Source organism: Etheostoma spectabile, chromosome 15 (assembly GCF_008692095.1).
Source record: "Etheostoma spectabile isolate EspeVRDwgs_2016 chromosome 15, UIUC_Espe_1.0, whole genome shotgun sequence".
Classification (NCBI taxonomy): domain Eukaryota; kingdom Metazoa; phylum Chordata; class Actinopteri; order Perciformes; family Percidae; genus Etheostoma; species Etheostoma spectabile.
This window is the reverse complement of record NC_045747.1, coordinates 11,396,384-11,413,704: the sequence shown is the minus strand read 5'-3', so window position 1 is coordinate 11,413,704 and position 17,321 is coordinate 11,396,384. Positions and strand designations below refer to the sequence as shown.

The 17,321-nt window shown below is 42.6% G+C and overlaps 2 protein-coding genes across 6 annotated transcripts in view; both read left to right on the top strand.

Annotated features, from left to right (window-relative positions):
* Positions 1-13,395, top strand: part of brd4 (bromodomain containing 4) — a 33,554-nt gene extending 20,159 nt beyond the window's left edge. For 2 of the 4 annotated variants that reach the window (XM_032538528.1, XM_032538524.1), the window contains exons 2-20: positions 943-1,321; positions 2,079-2,216; positions 2,311-2,446; positions 2,553-2,893; positions 3,065-3,448; positions 3,554-3,682; positions 4,207-4,437; positions 4,530-4,759; positions 4,916-5,253; positions 5,384-5,479; positions 5,566-5,958; positions 6,538-6,950; positions 7,035-7,452; positions 7,571-7,677; positions 7,772-7,922; positions 8,041-8,171; positions 8,327-8,532; positions 10,491-10,785; positions 11,026-12,836. In XM_032538528.1, the coding sequence (XP_032394419.1) occupies positions 1,094-1,321; positions 2,079-2,216; positions 2,311-2,446; positions 2,553-2,893; positions 3,065-3,448; positions 3,554-3,682; positions 4,207-4,437; positions 4,530-4,759; positions 4,916-5,253; positions 5,384-5,479; positions 5,566-5,958; positions 6,538-6,950; positions 7,035-7,452; positions 7,571-7,677; positions 7,772-7,922; positions 8,041-8,171; positions 8,327-8,532; positions 10,491-10,785; positions 11,026-11,094 (4,434 nt within the window). In that variant the 5' untranslated portion in view covers positions 943-1,093 and the 3' untranslated portion in view covers positions 11,095-12,836. Of the gene's footprint in view, positions 1-942; positions 1,322-2,078; positions 2,217-2,310; positions 2,447-2,552; positions 2,894-3,064; positions 3,449-3,553; positions 3,683-4,206; positions 4,438-4,529; positions 4,760-4,915; positions 5,254-5,383; positions 5,480-5,565; positions 5,959-6,537; positions 6,951-7,034; positions 7,453-7,570; positions 7,678-7,771; positions 7,923-8,040; positions 8,172-8,326; positions 8,533-10,490; positions 10,786-11,025 lie in introns of all 4 variants that reach the window. The other 2 variants (XM_032538526.1, XM_032538527.1) reach the window with 2 other exon arrangements.
* Positions 13,396-15,502: 2,107 nt separating this feature from the next.
* The window catches only part of lpar2a (lysophosphatidic acid receptor 2a), a 10,436-nt gene continuing 8,617 nt past the window's right edge, over positions 15,503-17,321 (top strand). For both annotated transcript variants that reach the window (XM_032538601.1, XM_032538600.1), the window contains exon 1: positions 15,503-15,637. The gene's annotated coding sequence lies outside the window, so the exon portion shown is untranslated. The remainder of the gene's footprint in view (positions 15,638-17,321) is intronic.

Sequence of the window (17,321 nt, the reverse complement as noted above, 5' to 3'; positions counted from 1 at the left end):
TGTGTGAGTGAGAATTGTACAGTTCTTTGTCTGGTAAGGTAGGAAGGCGCCATATAAATGCTGTCCGTTTAACACTTTATTAACTAAATAGACAATTATCAGCTGATTAATCGATGATGGAAAATATCAATGTTGTCTACGATACCAGTAAGAGTTAATAACGTAGCACAAACTGCAGATCAATATACTTTGTTTACTAATTTGCAGTAGTGTTTAAACTGTTGACCAGAACGTTATTTGCAGTGTACCTTTTTATAAGATTTTAGGAGTCAGGCCAGCCCATCAGAAATACGTTATTTTCCATGGCCATAGTGCTATCTGGAAATGGATTGAGGAGACTTCACAGATGACTGATTCAGATGTTTTCAGATTAAATGCAGCATTAAATGCAGCTTTATTCAGATAGATAACATACACACTCCAGTGGGAGATACAGTTGAATACACAGATCGGCCACAGACAAGTTTCTACCTGATCACTAAGTGAACAGACTCCTTTATACTGTTTGGCCTCACATCTGGAGAACCATTTGTCAATCACAACAACTTAAGGTCCCACACTTAGGTGGTCTCCAATGTTGGTTGGGCCCTCTCCAAAAGTCACAGGTTAAGATAAAGATTAAATATATTTTTGTTCATCTCTCTTTGCACAAAACAACCATGTACATGGGAAACGTTAAATCCTACATTAAACATATGGGACCGTGTTTGGAAGATGAAAGAAAAATACACTGCATTCAATGTAGAACTATAAAACGCTTAATGAATTAGATGCTAGTGCTTCTTGCAGTGCAATTACAATAAACAAGATATTGGAAGTCTACTATTCGCTGATTGATTCAATACAATTTTGTTAATGATTGTTACTGACAAAAAACATTGAAATTGTATCAAAGATGGTTTATAGATATGCTAAGGACAGTATTTTTTTTTTTCTCTCCAGAGAGTCCAGCGAGGAGTGCAATGGGATCAGTGGTGCTCTGTCAGTGGAGTCTGTGCCGGGGCCAAGACTGAACTGGTGTCCTGCCAACACCACTACCCCTGCCCCTGCAGCTCCTGCTCTGGGGCCCGAGCCCGCGCCCAACCCTGTTAGAATGGGGGACGGCCTGGATGCAGCGCAGATGTCGGGCAGCAGCAGCAGCCAGGGGCAGGCCCAGCAAATGGGCAACCCCCCACCCCCAGAGTACATCAATCCCAACAGGCCAAAGCGCCAGACCAATCAGCTGCAGTACCTGCTCAAGGTGGTGGTGAAGGCCCTGTGGAAGCACCAGTTTGCCTGGCCCTTTCATATACCAGTGGATGCGATCAAACTTAACCTGCCTGTGAGTGCTAGCTTTGTCTCTGTGTGTATGATGCCACATACCTCCAAACATTCATGGACACATTAGGCATCGCATAATTGCCAGGTTGTCTGCATCTACACACACCAGCTGTACATCTATCTGTTTCTTACAAGTTGATTTGTGATGATTTATGTTTATTACTGTGTGCAAAGCAACTAGGTCACCCCTGTCCTTTACTGTATGTGTACAGCATTGTTTTAGATATTAGGACTCATTTGAGAAGAAATCAAATGGTACCATTCATTGTTGTTCAATGTAAAATCAGTGTGAATTAATTATTTTTTTATTTTATTGTAGCTGAGTTGAATGTTTTTATATCAGTGTGTGCACATCCATAGACCTAGCTTCAGATTAGAGACTATTTTATGCTTATTGATGAACACAGTGAATGCTAGAGAGAGTGTGGAAAACTGACATGCTTTAAAAATCCTCTTCTCTTAAATGTCTTACAAACTTTATTATACATCTTAATAAGGGATATCAGATGGTATGCATCATGGATGAAATCTAAAATTATCCAAAAGTATAAAATTGACAACGCACGCCAAATGTATTGCTTCATTGATGGAAAAATTGCAATGAGAAAGAGAGACGTTGTTTTTTTTGTTTTTTTAAGATTTTGAAGTTAACTTAAAATCAAAGAACAACACCTTCATTTTGCCGGTAGAGAATGTCACATTGTTACAAAAAACGTGCATTTCTACATTGTTGACGTACTTCTATGCAACCTTTTCAGGACTACTACACAATAATCAAAACTCCTATGGACATGGGAACAATCAAGAAAAGGCTTGAAAACAGTTACTACTGGAATGCCCAAGAATGTATCCAAGACTTCAACACAATGTTCACCAACTGCTACATATACAACAAGGTAACATAGAACACTGGAGCCATTGTTACCAAAAAAAGTGCTAAAGATTGTGATATGCCTCCACTTTTGCTAAGTGTGTTTGTCTCTTCCTCAGCCTGGAGATGACATAGTCTTAATGGCTGAGTCTCTAGAGAAGGTTTTCCTCCAAAGGGTCACAGAAATGCCTCAGGAAGAAACTGAGATTGTTGTCATGACAGGGAAAGGACGTGGCCGTGGCCGAAGAGACGGAGGTATGTGATTTACCGCTTTACAGTATCTTTTGCTAACAACATGTGTTCTTGGCGCTGGCCTCTGTAAGACAGGATATTTATTTGAGTGTCTTGTTCTCTCATGAAGGTCTGAACTTGAAACCAGGGCCCATCATTGATTCTTCGTCCTTGACTCCTCAAACGCGTGGTCTGTCAAACCTCTCAGCAGCACCGCAGACCAGAGGACCAGTGCAGGGCCCGCCTTCACTACCTCCCCAGCCTTTGATGCAGGCCCTGCCGTCCCACGTGGCCCCAACATTACCCAGTCATGCGCCACAGCTCGGTGCTCCCTACTCCCTGGGCCAATCAGACTGTGCTCCTCAAGTTCCCATCATGACTTCTGTGCCTCCCCCTGCTCAGACCTCCCTTCCTCCAGCATCCATCCAGAGCACTGCCCCCATGCTGCAGAACCCTATAACCATGACCAAAGTGAGTGTGATTGAAATATGGGAAATATGCTTGGGCAGGTGGGCGTGTTGAGCATGGGGGCGTGTTTAGCAGTAGAAAGATTTGATTAAGTTTGGGCAACTCATTCTAATCACTTATTTCCTTGCCCTTTCGCACCATTTATCTGCTCTCTTTGTATTCACTTCTATCTAGCAAAGAAAGAGCCAGAAAAGGAAAGCTGACACTACAACGCCCACAGCAAATGACCAGCTGAGTGAGTCTTCACCAGCAGAGTCCAAATCTGGGAAGACACTACCCAGGCGAGAGAGTACCCGGCCTACAAAACTGATAAAGAAGGATGCTCCCGACTCCCAGCATCACATAGGCATGGGGATGGGACTGAGTGGACCAAGTGGAGGTCATAGCCCCAAACCACAGGATCAGCTGGGATACTGCGCTAGTCTGGTTAGGGATATGCTGTCCAAGAAGCATGCTGCTTACGCCTGGCCATTCTACAAACCTGTTGATGTGGCTGCACTGGGACTACATGATTATCACGATATCATCAAATTTCCAATGGACCTCAGCTCCATCAAGGTGTGTTGTAGACGGCATAGTTTATTAACAGTACCTTACTATATTGTATAGAGAGGATCTATGGCATGGGAAGAAGTAATTAATGTCCTTGATGTGTTTTAATAGGCCAAGCTGGAGAATAGGCAATACCGAGAACCCCAGGAGTTTGCAGCTGACGTACGATTAATGTTTTCCAACTGCTACAAATATAATCCACCAGACCACGAGGTGGTAGCTATGGCACGCAAGCTACAGGTAAATATAGTCTAGCATGCAAACAATGGTGCTCAGGTAAAAAGGGCAGGCATTCATCAAGATAGAATTCAATTATATATACGGTAATAGTCTATACCATAATGTTTGTTATCCAAGTTTTGTAGTTACACTACATAATCTTGCAGTGTATTTACTGAGAGAAAAGTTAAGGCATGCCACTGTTTTAGTTTGTAAACATGTATTTTGGACATTTGCTTGAAATGTTAAAGAAATGAATTAAAATATGTTCACAGTAGAACACATACTTTTGCCAGGATGCTACCTGAGCACTCAGTCAATGTACTAACCCAATTTAATTTTTACAACGGGTTCATGTTTATTACTATTTATCTGGAGGTGAAGCTTATGACATTGTATTTGTTGGATTTACAATATATTGTTGACTTATGCCCAGTTTATCACATCCTACTAATTTCTGCCTTTGTGCCTGTTTGTTGGTGTTTAGAGTGTCTTTCCACAAACATGTGTTTTGCTTAGCTTGTTTGTTTTGTTTCATTTTATAGGATGTCTTTGAGATGCGCTTTGCCAAGATGCCAGATGAACCTGAGATCAAGCCACTGGTTCCTGCCCCAGCTCCAACACTTCACCATCCTGCCCCTGTTAAGCCCCAACCTCCTTTGGCCCATGTCGCGTCATCTTCCGACAGCTCCAGTGACTCATCCTCTGAGTCTGAGTCATCCACAGATGACTCGGAAGAGGAGAGAGCCCAGAGGTTGGCAGAGCTCCAGGAACAGGTCAGTGACCAGAGTAGATTTAAGGGGGTGGCAAAAATGTTGTCAAGTCCTTGTTACTTTTTGTTGAGAACTGGTCTCTTTTCTTGACACAGTTGAAGGCTGTCCACGAGCAGCTGGCTGCCTTATCCCAACCACAAGCCAGCAAACCAAAGAGAAAAGAGAAGGAAAAAAAGGAGAAGAAAAAAGAAAAGCATAAGAAGAAAGGAGGCATGTTGGGCATTGTAGATGAGATCCAGGATGCTACACCTGTTCCACAGCTCTCTAAGAAGACCAAGACCAGTAACAATAACAACAAAGAGGTTGTACCCAAGAAAAAACCCAGGTGAGCATTCAACTTGTATAAACTGTCTCGATGTCAGGCAGTCATTTAGAGAAACTCAGTGATATTAGATGTTTCTTCAGCCATTTATTATATCTTCTTCTAAAGGCTAGTCAGTAGTGTATATTAATAAATCAAACATTTGTGTTTTGCCTCTAGTAAAAAAGAAGGGATGAAAAGCAATCACCCCTCCAGCCTGCTGCCGGTTCCTAGCCTGGAAGACGATTTGGGGGCCGCTGGGTCATCAACTGAAATCAGATCAGAAAAGTGCAAGCCTATGACGTATGAGGAGAAGAGGCAGCTAAGCCTGGACATCAACAAGCTTCCTGGTGACAAGCTCGGCCGTGTAGTGCATATCATCCAGTCTAGAGAGCCCTCACTAAAAAACTCAAACCCTGATGAGATTGAGATTGACTTTGAGACGCTAAAGCCCTCCACTTTGCGCGAGCTGGAAAGATATGTGTCTTCCTGCCTCCGCAAGAAGAGAAAAGTTCCAGGTAAGTCACTCTAGGAAACCAGTCACCCAGCACACCTGAGTAGGTGATTTTTCTAGTTTGTGTAGGTTTGTGAAATTTCTGAGTTAAGGCTTTACTTGAAGTGCATTAACACATAGTTGTTGCTTTGCAGTTGAGAAGCCTGTGGAGTCGATGGCTACCTCCAAAAAGACTGGATCTTCTTCAGAGAGCAGCGGCTCCAGCACAGACAGCGAAGCTGAGGGGACAGGTGATTATTGCAAATTTGACAGTTTAAATGCCCATAATCAAAAATGCTAAATTAAGTGTTAAATCTTCATTTCCACATATTTTCAGGAATAATAAAGCATCAGAATCATAAGAAGAAGGGTCAGTCTGTGAAGGAGGGGAAGAAGACACATCCGCATGTACACATTCAGAGTGGCCCTGCTCAGACTGGGCTTCATTCCCAAATTGCAGGCCTTCAGTCCAGCAGTCAGATGAAGCAGCAGCATCAGCCATCTCCTGCAGGCTTCATTGCTCCCCCTGTAGCTGCTCTAGAGTCATCCCAGTTACTGGAGACTAGCTTTGAGTCCCTGCCACCTTTCGGCCAGCCCCTTTTGCATCTGTCCCACCACGCAGGCAACTCCTCCTCACCCGCACCTCCACACCTCAACGCTCATTCTGCCGGGCAAGTGTCTCCTGAGACCCACCCCTTCCTCAACCAGCATCCTGTCCTCACATCTCCAGGTAAGGCTGTATGCAGGCCGCTACTCTTTCGACAGGTCAAATTCTAATTGCTACCTAGATTTTCATTGTTTCTACAGGTGTAACTTCAATCCCTCCAAGAAAAAATGTCTCCTAGAAAGTCAACCAGTCCCCATTCAGTTTTTTTTTTAAATTGGCACACACAACACTCATGCTTTGCTCTTAGAAGAACTCAAATCCAACCTCATTCTTAGAATAAACTCAAAATGTATTACATGCATCATTAAACATTTAATAGGACTGCTGTGATGAGCATTTTTTGGAGTTCAGAAAATATGTAAATAAGCACTCATGTCTTCTGCAGTAGTATCTTTAATACCGTGGGCTTATAATTATTGTCAGATTGCACATTACGATGCTGAGCATTTTCATACATTTGGTGTGTTTATCAGTTCCCACAAAATTACTAAAATCCATGTACACATTTTGCAAATGTAACTGCCGTTTTTGCATATTGAGGTTAACATGTCAAGGATGACAATCGCACGGTTTTGTGACAACAAATTTGTATCAGTTATATTTTATTTTTCTTCTTCCTTTCCTGGAACTGTGCAACCTTAGCATTGCACATTTCCATGCCTCAGCAGCCTTCTCGACCCAGTCACAAGGCAGCGCCTCTTCATCCCAAACCCCCTCAACAGCAATTAGCCCCTCCTCAGCAGCAGCCAACCCTGCAGCAGCAACAACTGCCTCAGCAGCAACTCCAGCCCCAGTCAGCAGCACCACCACAGCACCAGCTTTCCTCCCAGATCCTTCACCCTCCTCAGCCCCTGCACCAACGGCCCATGTCCCCTCCAACACTCACACCCCAGGGCTTGCTGTCTTCCCAGCCTCCCCAGATGCTGCTGGAGGATGATGAAGAGCCAGGGTCTACAACGCCTATGAACCAAGTACAGTTATACCTGCAGCAGTTCCAGCAAGCCCGTCAGCCCCAGCAGTCCATGCAATTGCTCCAGGCCCAGGCTCGTCAGCAGCAGCAGCAGCAGCAACAACAGCAACAGCAGCAACAACAACAACAGCAGCAGCAACAACAACAACAACAGCAACAGCAGCAGCAACAACAACAACAACAACAACAGCAGCAGCAACAACAGCAGCAGCAACAACTACAACAACAACAAACGGGACAGATCTCTCTTCTGCAGTCGGTCCAGGGACAATCTCAACTCTCCTCTCAGACCACGCTGCCACCTCCCCGGCTCCCTATTCAGTCCCAGGCTCAGCCAGCCCCATCACATCAGGCCCCGCCCCAACAGATCCCTCTACACCAGGCCCACCACATGCAGCACACTCTGCCGCAGCAACAGCAGCCACAACCGCAACAACTGAACTACCAGCAGGGTCCTGGACTAGCTGGTCAGTCCCAGGGATCACAACACAAGGTATCCATGCCCACCAACAAAGCACAGCAGATCATCCAGCAACAGCAAGAGCAGCCCTCTCCTCGGCCAACCAAGGCTGACCTTTACAATGCAGGTGAGTCTGAGAAAATGAGACAAACATTTATTTGTGTTACTGGTTGTAGAAGCAAAAAAGACTGTTGCTGTAAACAATTTGTTGGCTCACGTTTTAAGGCACTCCCTTCTGTTGACAGGTCACATGAGGGACAACCCATCCCCTCTCATGATGCATTCCCCACAACTTCCCCAGTATCCACCTGTGTCTCACCAGTCCCCACCTCACAACATGCAGCCCAAAAAGGTGAAAAACCATTTTAGAAACCATCAAGTGCACGGCTTATTGTATGTCTCCACATGCCTGTGTCTGACTTGGACTCTGTTTGCTTGTGATGCAGCAGAGGGCCCCTGTGAGCCATAGTGTGGTAAAGGAGGAGAAACTTCCTCCATCACCAGTGATACGAGGAGAGCCATTTAACCCTGCAATGAGACCAGACCATCACAAACATCCTGATAACAAGCCTTCTCAGCCAGGCCACGGCCAACAGAGTGAGTACCAAGACTTCTTGTTTTTCTTCTGGCTTTCTGTGGTTAACAAGCACAAAATGAAGAAGTTACACAAGATATTAAGACTATGCTTGTGTGTGCATGTACTTGTGTTGAGCAGATGTAAAGTCCATGGACAGCTTGCGACCTGTCATCCGCTCCTCTCAGTCCAGTGGACCGCCCTCCTCTCTGCAAGACAAGGATAAGTTCAAGCAGGAGTCCAAGGCGCCCATTGCCCCCAAAAAGGTACAGGTGGGTGTAATAGTCACTTATTTAAATTATCTCGTACACCTCTTTCAGTTCGTGAGAATGTATGAACTTTATTGTTTAGCATCTTTCAAGATTTTTGATCATGATTGATAATCAATGTGGCTCTTCTTCCTTTCTCTCTGTGTGTGTTTTCTCAGGATGTGAAACTGAAGAATATGGGCTCATGGGCCAGCCTGGCACAAAAGTCCACATCTACACCCTTATCTGCAGTGAAGTCATCAAGTGACAGTTTTGAGCAGTTCCGTCGTGCTGCCCGGGAGAAAGAGGAGAGGGAGAAAGCACTGAAGGCCCAAGCTGAGCAGGTGGAAAAAGACAGACTACGGAGAGAGCAGGACAAACTACGGTAAGCTCTCCCAGAGGAAGACTTAAGAGAAAAATATACAGGGCTGCAAAGTTTACCTCCTGAGAGAACCTGGTGTTTTGAGAATATACACCTGTCTTAATTTGTATGTACATTTGCTCCACGAAGCTAGATAGAAGAGAAAATGAAAGTTAATAACAGGGTTCATAGTGGTGCTTGAAATCCTTGAACATGCTTGAATTTTGATGTTTTCAAGGTTTGAAAAGTGCTTGAATTTGGGATACAATGCTCGAATTTGTATTTGATTTTTGCAACCGTGTGTGTGTGTGTGTGTGTGTGTGTGGGTATGGGTGTGTGTGTGTGTGTGTGTGTGTGTGTGTGTGTGTGTGTGTGTGTGTGTGTGTGTGTGTGTGTGTGTGTGTGTGTGTGTGTGTGTGTGTGTGTGTGTGTGTGTGTGTGTGTGTGTGTGTGTGTGTGTGTGTGCGCTCACCTAAAGGATTACTAGAACACCTGTTCAATTTCTCATTAATGCAATTATCTAATAACCAATCACATGGCAGATGCTTCAATGGGTTTAGGGGTGTGGTCCTGGTCAAGACAATCTCCTGAACTCCAAACTGAATGTCAGAATGGGAAAGAAAGATGATTTAAGCAATTTTGGAGCGTGGCATGGTTGTTGGTGCCAGACGGGCCGGTCTGAGTATTTCACAATCTGCTCAGTTACTGGGATTTTCACACACAACCATTTCTAGGGTTTACAAAGAATGGTGTGAAAAAGGAAAAACATCCAGTATGCGGCAGTCCTGTGGGCGAAAATGCCTTGTTGATGCTAGAGGTCAAAGGAGAATGGGCCGATGATTCAAGCTGATAGAAAAGCAACTTTGACTGAAATAACCACTCGTTACAACCGAGGTATGCAGCAAAGCATTTGTGAAGCCACAACACGCACAACCTTAAGGCGGATGGACTACAACAGCAGAAGACCCCACCGGGTACCACTCATCTCCACTACAAATAGGAAAAAGAGGCTACAATTTGCAAGAGCTCACCAAAATTGGATAGTTGAAGACTGGAAAAATGTTGCATGGTCTGATGAGTCTCGATTTCTGTTGAGACCCTCAGATGGTAAAGTCAGAATTTGGCGTAAACAGAATGAGAACATGGATCCATCATGCCTTGTTACCACTGTGCAGGCTGGTGGTGGTGGTGTAATGGTGTGGGGGATGTTTTCTTGGCACACTCAAGGCCCCTTAGTGCCAATTGGGCATTGTTTAAATGCCACGGCCTACCTGAGCATTGTTTCTGACCATGTCCATCCCTTTATGGCCACCATGTACCCGTCCTCTGATGGCTACTTCCAGCAGGATAATGCACCCTGTCACAAAGCTCAAATCATTTCAAATTGGTTTCTTGAACATGACAATGAGTTCACTGTACTAAAATGGCCCCCACAGTCACCAGATCTCCACCCAATAGAACATCTTTGGGATGTGGTGGAACGGGAGCTTTGTGCCCTGGATGTGCATCCCACAAATCTCCATCAACTGTAAAATGCTATCCTATCAATATGGACCAACATTTCTAAAGAATGCTTTCAGCACCTTGTTGAATCAATGCCACATAGAATTAAGGCAGTTCTGAAGGCGAAAGGGGGTCAAACACAGTATTAGTATGGTGTTCCTAATAATCCACTAGGTGTGTGTGTGTGTGTCTGTGTCTGTGTCTGTCTGTCTGTCTGTCTGTCTGTCTGTCTGTCTGCAAGCTCCGCTTACCAGTGTTCAACCTTCTGCCTCTAACATCCCCCAAGTAGTCAAGAAACCTTCTAGCTGTTTCCTTTTTGAAAAAGCTCCTTATCCATGTTTTGTATATTTTAAGTAAGTTACACGAGTTATCTTGGTTTTCTGGCCTTGTAGTTTTACATAAAACCAGGTGTGAACCCCCAGCTTACAGCAATGTGAAAAGTACTTGTGGTGTGAATCTTTGGCCTGACTGTTTTCCAGGGGTCGAGATGAAGAGGACATCATGGAGCCAAGCAGAAGAGTGCACGAGGAGCCACGCAGGCGTCTAGAGCAGCAACACGTTCAGGCTCCTTCGCAACAACAGCAACAGCAACAACAACAACAGCAACAGCAACAACAGCAGCAGCAGCAGCAGCAGCAGCAGGAGCCCCAGCCAGCTGCTATTCAGCAGCCTCCTCAATCCCCCACACCACCTCAGCCTGCCGCACAGAACCCACTCGACCAACAGAGGGAGCTAGCACGCCGCCGAGAGCAGGAAAGGAGGAGGCGAGAAGCGGTGAGATAATTCTCTATAGCACTCTTTAGTTTTATGTACCTTTTTTATATGATGATAATTGTAACATGTAATACAAAAGATGGTGAATTATCAAAGATGTGCAACATAGATTAAGAGCTCAATTTGAACTCAAACAGAAGCAATAGCACATTATAATTGTATTTACATTACTAGCTATAGTTGGATTTTCCAGAAGTTTGAAGGACATGGGAATGCTTAGTTGTTCTTTTCTCTCTCCAGATGGCAGCAACTATTGACATGAATTTCCAAAGTGACTTAATGGCTATCTTTGAGGAGAATCTGTTTTGAGGAATGGGGCAACTGAAACGAAACTGCAAAAAAAGGAGAAAAAAACTTGCATAATGTAAACTTCCTCTAAAGAGAGACCTGGCGACCACGCACCACAGAGGGACACAGACTGCATGTACTGTAGATGTGACAGGCCCTCGGAGACCGAGTATAAATGCTGGACGGGCGCTCACGGCTCGCTTTGCCCCTGTGGACGGAACACACACACAACACATGAGAATAGTCTCATGTTTTGGATGTCATTTACTGGGAATTTGGCATTACCTGCCTGGTATCTCATAACAGGAGAAAGAGGACCCCTGTTGGCACAGTTGCCTTTGTCACTTGCTTCTTACAGTGTGCGTGGACCCAATATAAATTGCAAGAGTAAAGACAACTATGAAACTATGAAAATGCTCTGATAATGTACTGACAGACTGTGCAGATGTTTTAAAACTGCCAGATGTCTGACGTGGTAAAGAAGACTGGTCTTTTATGTTTTGTTTTGATTGTTGTAAGTGAACAAATGAAATGGTTGGGGTGGGGGGGCAACTTCCATACTGTAAATCATGTATATTTCTCAGCAGAGAAGGTACAGTTTGCCTTACACCTCTTTCCTAAACAGACCATTATGTTCTGTGGCCTGCACACATGGAGAAACTAATAACAATTACAACCAAGAGTAGGTGCAGTGCAGAGCTTTTTTCATCATCTTAGTATCTACTGTAAAGAAGTATTTTCTTATACTACAATAACTGTTTATTTTGGATCTTTCTTTTTTTCTCTTTAGGTCTTTGAATCTACATACTATCACACTCCACCACCTATGTCTATGCCAAACAACCCATTATCTTTTATGCTAAATTACTTGTCCTAAAATATGGTAGGTAGCTAGTGACAAAAAAAACAAACCCTGAATATATGCATTATCATAGTTCCATCACGTATTTATCAAAGACAGAATCTGTTGAAGTTTTAATCATGCCTTGTGTTTTTCATTTAAAGCAGAAGAGGGGAAAGGTCCGGCCGTTTCTGAGCTTTATTTGGAATATAATTTCACTACAAGTGTTGCACCATTTTTTGTATTACACTTTGAGACATAAAGTTGGAAATGTTGATATCATTGGCCTGTTTGCAACAGTCACACTACTGGATCAGTTAAAAAAATGAGAAGGTGAGGAGCCCCTTGCCCTTCCCTCTGTGTGTGTGTGTGTGTGTGCGCTCTGATCTTCCCTAAAGATTTTGAACACATGTCAACAGGTAGAGTGCTCTAGGCAGGAAGGGGCAATCAGGGGCAAGACAGAAACTTAACACTTTCCTATAGCTGTTACTTGAATCAGGTTTAGTAAAAAATAGCTGAAGGGAGCGGAAGGAGCTCCCACTTAGTTTAAATTCTAATTGACTGAGGGCAAACTGTCAACACAAAATGAAAAGACAAACATAAGTTAAGAAATGTAAAACTCTGGAAAAAAAATTTTTTTTCATTATATCTTTGTTCTTGTTCGATAATAGTGGATGTGAGTTATAATTCTGTTCTTGGAGACATTGGGATGGGTTAAAATCGGAATGCATCTCGTCCTCTTCACTTGTCTCTTATGGTGTTTTTCTCCAGTGCCTGTATTGTATTGCAATTCTTGTTGGCTTATATTACACTTTGAGGGGGTTTAGAAAGGGGGCAGGTCAGGAATGGGTGGTGTAATATTTGAATGGGGAGGGAGATTTTTGAAAGAGTTTGTGTTAAAAAAAAAAACTAAAAAAAAAATTTACTAAAAAAAGGACAAGACAGTGTTTTATATTTCACCCGTTGTCAATATTCGGGTTTTAAATTTAGTTTTAGCTGGACTTCTATGAGTGTACACATCTGACAGCTAATTTCTTATTTTGTTCAATCAGCAGATTTTAGGTAGATATGTTTCAGCGTTGTGTTGTGTGTTGTGTGTGTGTGTGTGTGGTGTGTGGTTGTGTGTGTGTGGTGTGTGTGTGGGTGTGTGTGTGTTTGTGTGTGGTGGTTGTGTGTGTGGGTGTGTGTGTGTGTGTGTGGTGTGTGTGTGGGGGGGGGGTGGTGTGTGTTGTGTGTGTGTGTGTGTGTGTGTGTGGTGTGTGTGTGTGTGTGTGTGTGTGTGTGTGTGTGTGTGTGTGTGTTCCTTTTAAAGTGTGGTGCAGGAGGCATGTTCCCCAATGTAGATGATCATTCTATTGATGAGGAGGATAAACAGTACTTCAGTAAAACTTGTTCCTGTGCTAAAGTCACCTTTTTTAATTTCATTGAAGTCCACCATATATGAACATAGAATTTTTATTAGACCGGTTTTGAAAGGGTAAAAACAAACTTCATTCCTTTTTAGCCTTTTTTTTTTTCCTTTTCACAATAACTGTTCTGGACATAATGTGCCATGAGTTGTACAGAGAATGTGCTGACCTGCAGCTCAGCCCAGAGTTTGCTTTATTCAGGTATTTTATTTTGTGTTACATTTGTTCTGTTTTGGGGGTTTTGTTCAAACATTATCCTCGATTTTTTTTTTTTTTTTTTTTTTTTTGTTTGGTATGTGAGTGGTCTATTGAGGTCTCTGATTCAGTCTGTTATGATCATTGAATAAACATCTCTTTTATAGAAAATAAAAAAACTAAATTCTGTCTTTTTTATGTGAAATTCCTCTAGGAACTGGTATGGAGTTTCCTCATTTTCATTTAGCAGATTCACAATAGGAAGTTAACTTGTGGCAGGAAGGAAAGTAACAACTACACTTCAGTTCAGAAACAACGTTGCCAGCTACAGACAAAAAGCATAGTATCTCCTGCAGTTTTGACACTTTATGTATTTATGTTTTACATTAGTACTCCTGTTTGAATAATGATAATACTGATGGAACAACATTGTTGCACTAACCAGTGTCAAGATACTCAAAAATACAATTTAGTTTTTTACTGTTACATTACAATTTCATTGAGGTTTTTTGCCTCCTCGTCACCCCCCCCCACACACACACACACACCTCATTCTTTTCAAATAGTGTACAGTGTGGAATAATAGTGTGTAATAGTGTACAGGACAGAGTTGCGCTGTAACGATTGCTTAGTTTCAGATATTCAGATACAAATCTGCTTCAGTTTCATTTTGCAGGTTTATACTGCAAAATATAAAAACACTAAGTTATTGCTTGCAAACAAGTTATCTAGTACTGTCTCATAGCTTGTAGATGGTGCACATCAGCATGTCGACATCTGCAATTCCAATCTGCAGCTGCATTCTCTTCAGGAATAATACAGATATTAAGACTGATCATTATTCTTTACGATTTTCATAGCCATTTATACAGCGTGCAATGTGTTTCAACAAATAGCTAGTGATATGTTTTGTCCACACTTTATTTCCATTTTTGCACATGAGAAACTTTTCTGCTCATTGGATTTCTTAATTTTGAAGGTTTTACCCAGAAGTATGTTATGCCTATGGACTTTACAAGACTGTAAAAACAGTCTATGGACTTTACGCTAGTAACTGACCGGCGACCAGGGGTACGTTCAATCTCAAAACGGTGTGCACCGTTTTGCTACGCTTCCCGTGTTGAACCTGTTTTCTCGGGACGGTGTGCAACGTAGATATGTTGTCTCTCGTTGGGTGAGTGTGTCTCGTTTGATGGCTGTGTCACAGGTGATACCTAATCAGCAGAGACGTGTCTCTAACAGTGTGTTCAACGCACCCCTCGTTTCAGTTTAAAGAAGTATACACTATACATTAAAACGTGTTGCTACGTCTTGTCGGTGCTGAACGTGCGGCCCTGACAATGAACCCTGCACTGGAAAAGACTGCACAGTGGGGGTCTGCAACCATTCACTCTAGGCAATTTCATATAATAGACATTAATATCAGTACTATCGTGACTAAATACAGTTAATATCTCTAAAATAATTAACAGAGCAATTATCGGTTTTATTGCCAATATGAATGAGCATGTCAGTCAGTCAAAGTCCGTTTTTGGTTTTATGTTCCGTTGCCTTAAGGTGTTCCTATATTGGGACTAGTTCTGTTCAAGTTCCCAGTTGTTTTTTATTTATTTAAGCTTTAATGGTTACTGTTTTGGCGTAGTGATTACTCAAAATAAATTGCTTCCTTCACTTGTAGCTCCGAGTATTTGAGATATAGAAACAAAATAGATATTTAGGTTTTATCTCTATTATTTGGGAGCAACGTCTCTAATGCACTCACACAGAGCTAACTTGAGGAAAGTGAGGAAAACACTTCCACTTGAGCTGAAACTATTTGAGTAATAACATTTGATGTGGATTGTGAGAAAGATTCTCAAAGCCAATTCTCGAGCACCAAGAAGTAGGCTAAGACCCAATGCGTGTATGGTTTTCCCCATATTTCAGGTTGCAGTTGGAGGCAGCACTGATACCTGTCTGGTCTGTCGAGTCCAGCTCATCTGAGAGTCAGAGAGGCGTCGACTTGAACGGGCGGACGACAGGGAGAGCACCTCAAAGACTTCGTCTGTAATTAAATGGCAGCTAGCAACTCTGGTTTCATGTGGGACCTGCCTGGATGTAGGAGACTCTAAAAACGCCGGTAGGTTTCAACTAATTAAACGTTTATTGTCTAAACAAAAATGTCCTTAACACAGGAGTTTCCGTTGAAGAGAGATGAGTGTCACCATCACGTTTCACAACAAGCTGAAACAGGTTTTTCACGTGCGCGCGTGTAGTGTCCAAGAACGTCCAAATGGTTTTAGCTGTTTAGTATCTGACTTCGGTAAAGTTAGAAAGACATTCACAGATTCGAACTTCCGGGATCAATTACTCTGTTGTCAAATTACAAACGACGCATCTTTCCTACCGTAGCAAGGTTAACAACGAGCTACAAACTCATTTTCATCCAAACGAACCGTCCTTCAACCTGAAGAAATAACATTGGTCTGTACGAGCAGCCGGTGGAGAGACCAGAGCTTAGGGACCGTCTACAAATTAAAACACCGAAAAGAGCTACAAAAAAAATGTACAACTACCATTAGACAAGTAATAATTGAGGTAAGTTTAGAGACACTAGCTTATTACACTTACTTATTATTGTGTGAATGCTTTTTAAGGACGTGCAGGTATTTAACTTTATTCTACCATATACTTTTTGAAATAGGGTAACTATTGGTTTGTTTTCAACCTGGACCCGATTTCCCTATGTTGTTATGTCTAAGTGAGTAAGCAAGAGTGATACCAATTTTGAAATCAGGGCCATTGAGCAGTCATATAACTATAGGCCAAATAGTCCTCATATATTCACAAACATCCTACATATATATATATTTTTTTTTCAAAGTTTTGGAGAAAGTTGTAGCTTGCCAGTTAATCAAGAATGTAGAATCCAATAACTATCTACGTCCATTACAGTTTGGCTTCCGTCCATGCTTCTTTACAGAGATTGCTCATACATATATATATATATATATATATATATATATATATATATATTACACACACCTACCTACCTGGTAGAATAACCCTGTCTGTCTCCACCCAGCTGTCAGACCATCTACACTCCATAGCAGCATGGTTTGAGATATCATGCCTTTCAGTAAATTGTTTCGGTTTACTTTTCTATCAGGGCTCGGTCCACAATAGAATTAAGTGAGTTCAATTTAACGATAAATGGGCAACATGTCAAACAGGTTTGGTAGGTTAAATATCTCAGACTCCCAATTAAAATTTGAAAAATGTGAAAATGGCAAGCAGGGTTGCAAAAGCAAACTTACACACATTTAGACTTATTAGGGACTGCCCCCCATTTCATGCTGCAAACACTTCCATGCATGCTATGATCTTTTCACATCACAACAACAAGTTATTGTGTAACCTCTTGGTCACAAGCAGCACCTACAATAACAATGCCTTTTTAATATGCAATTGAGCAATTACAATTTTGGACAGGAAGCCGATAAGATCTCATCATTGCAATTAACAATGTTGAATTTCGATCATTTTTAATAAGTTTGCTAATCTTAAACTTGTATATAAGTGGCTACACGGCCAGGCTCAGTGACCTAGCGTTTCCTCTTACGGCGTTATTTCCATTAATGGTACCTGCCCGACTCGCCCCGCCTCGTCTCAGCCGCGGTGCCCCGCCTCCTTTTGCCATTGCAGATTAGTACCGCCTCATGCGTGAGGCGAGCCGCGGCTGGTCGTCATAGCAGAAAACTGCCGTGACCTAACGCGACACAGGCGAAGGTGTGTTGTTTTTGATTCTCAGCATGTGGCTGTTG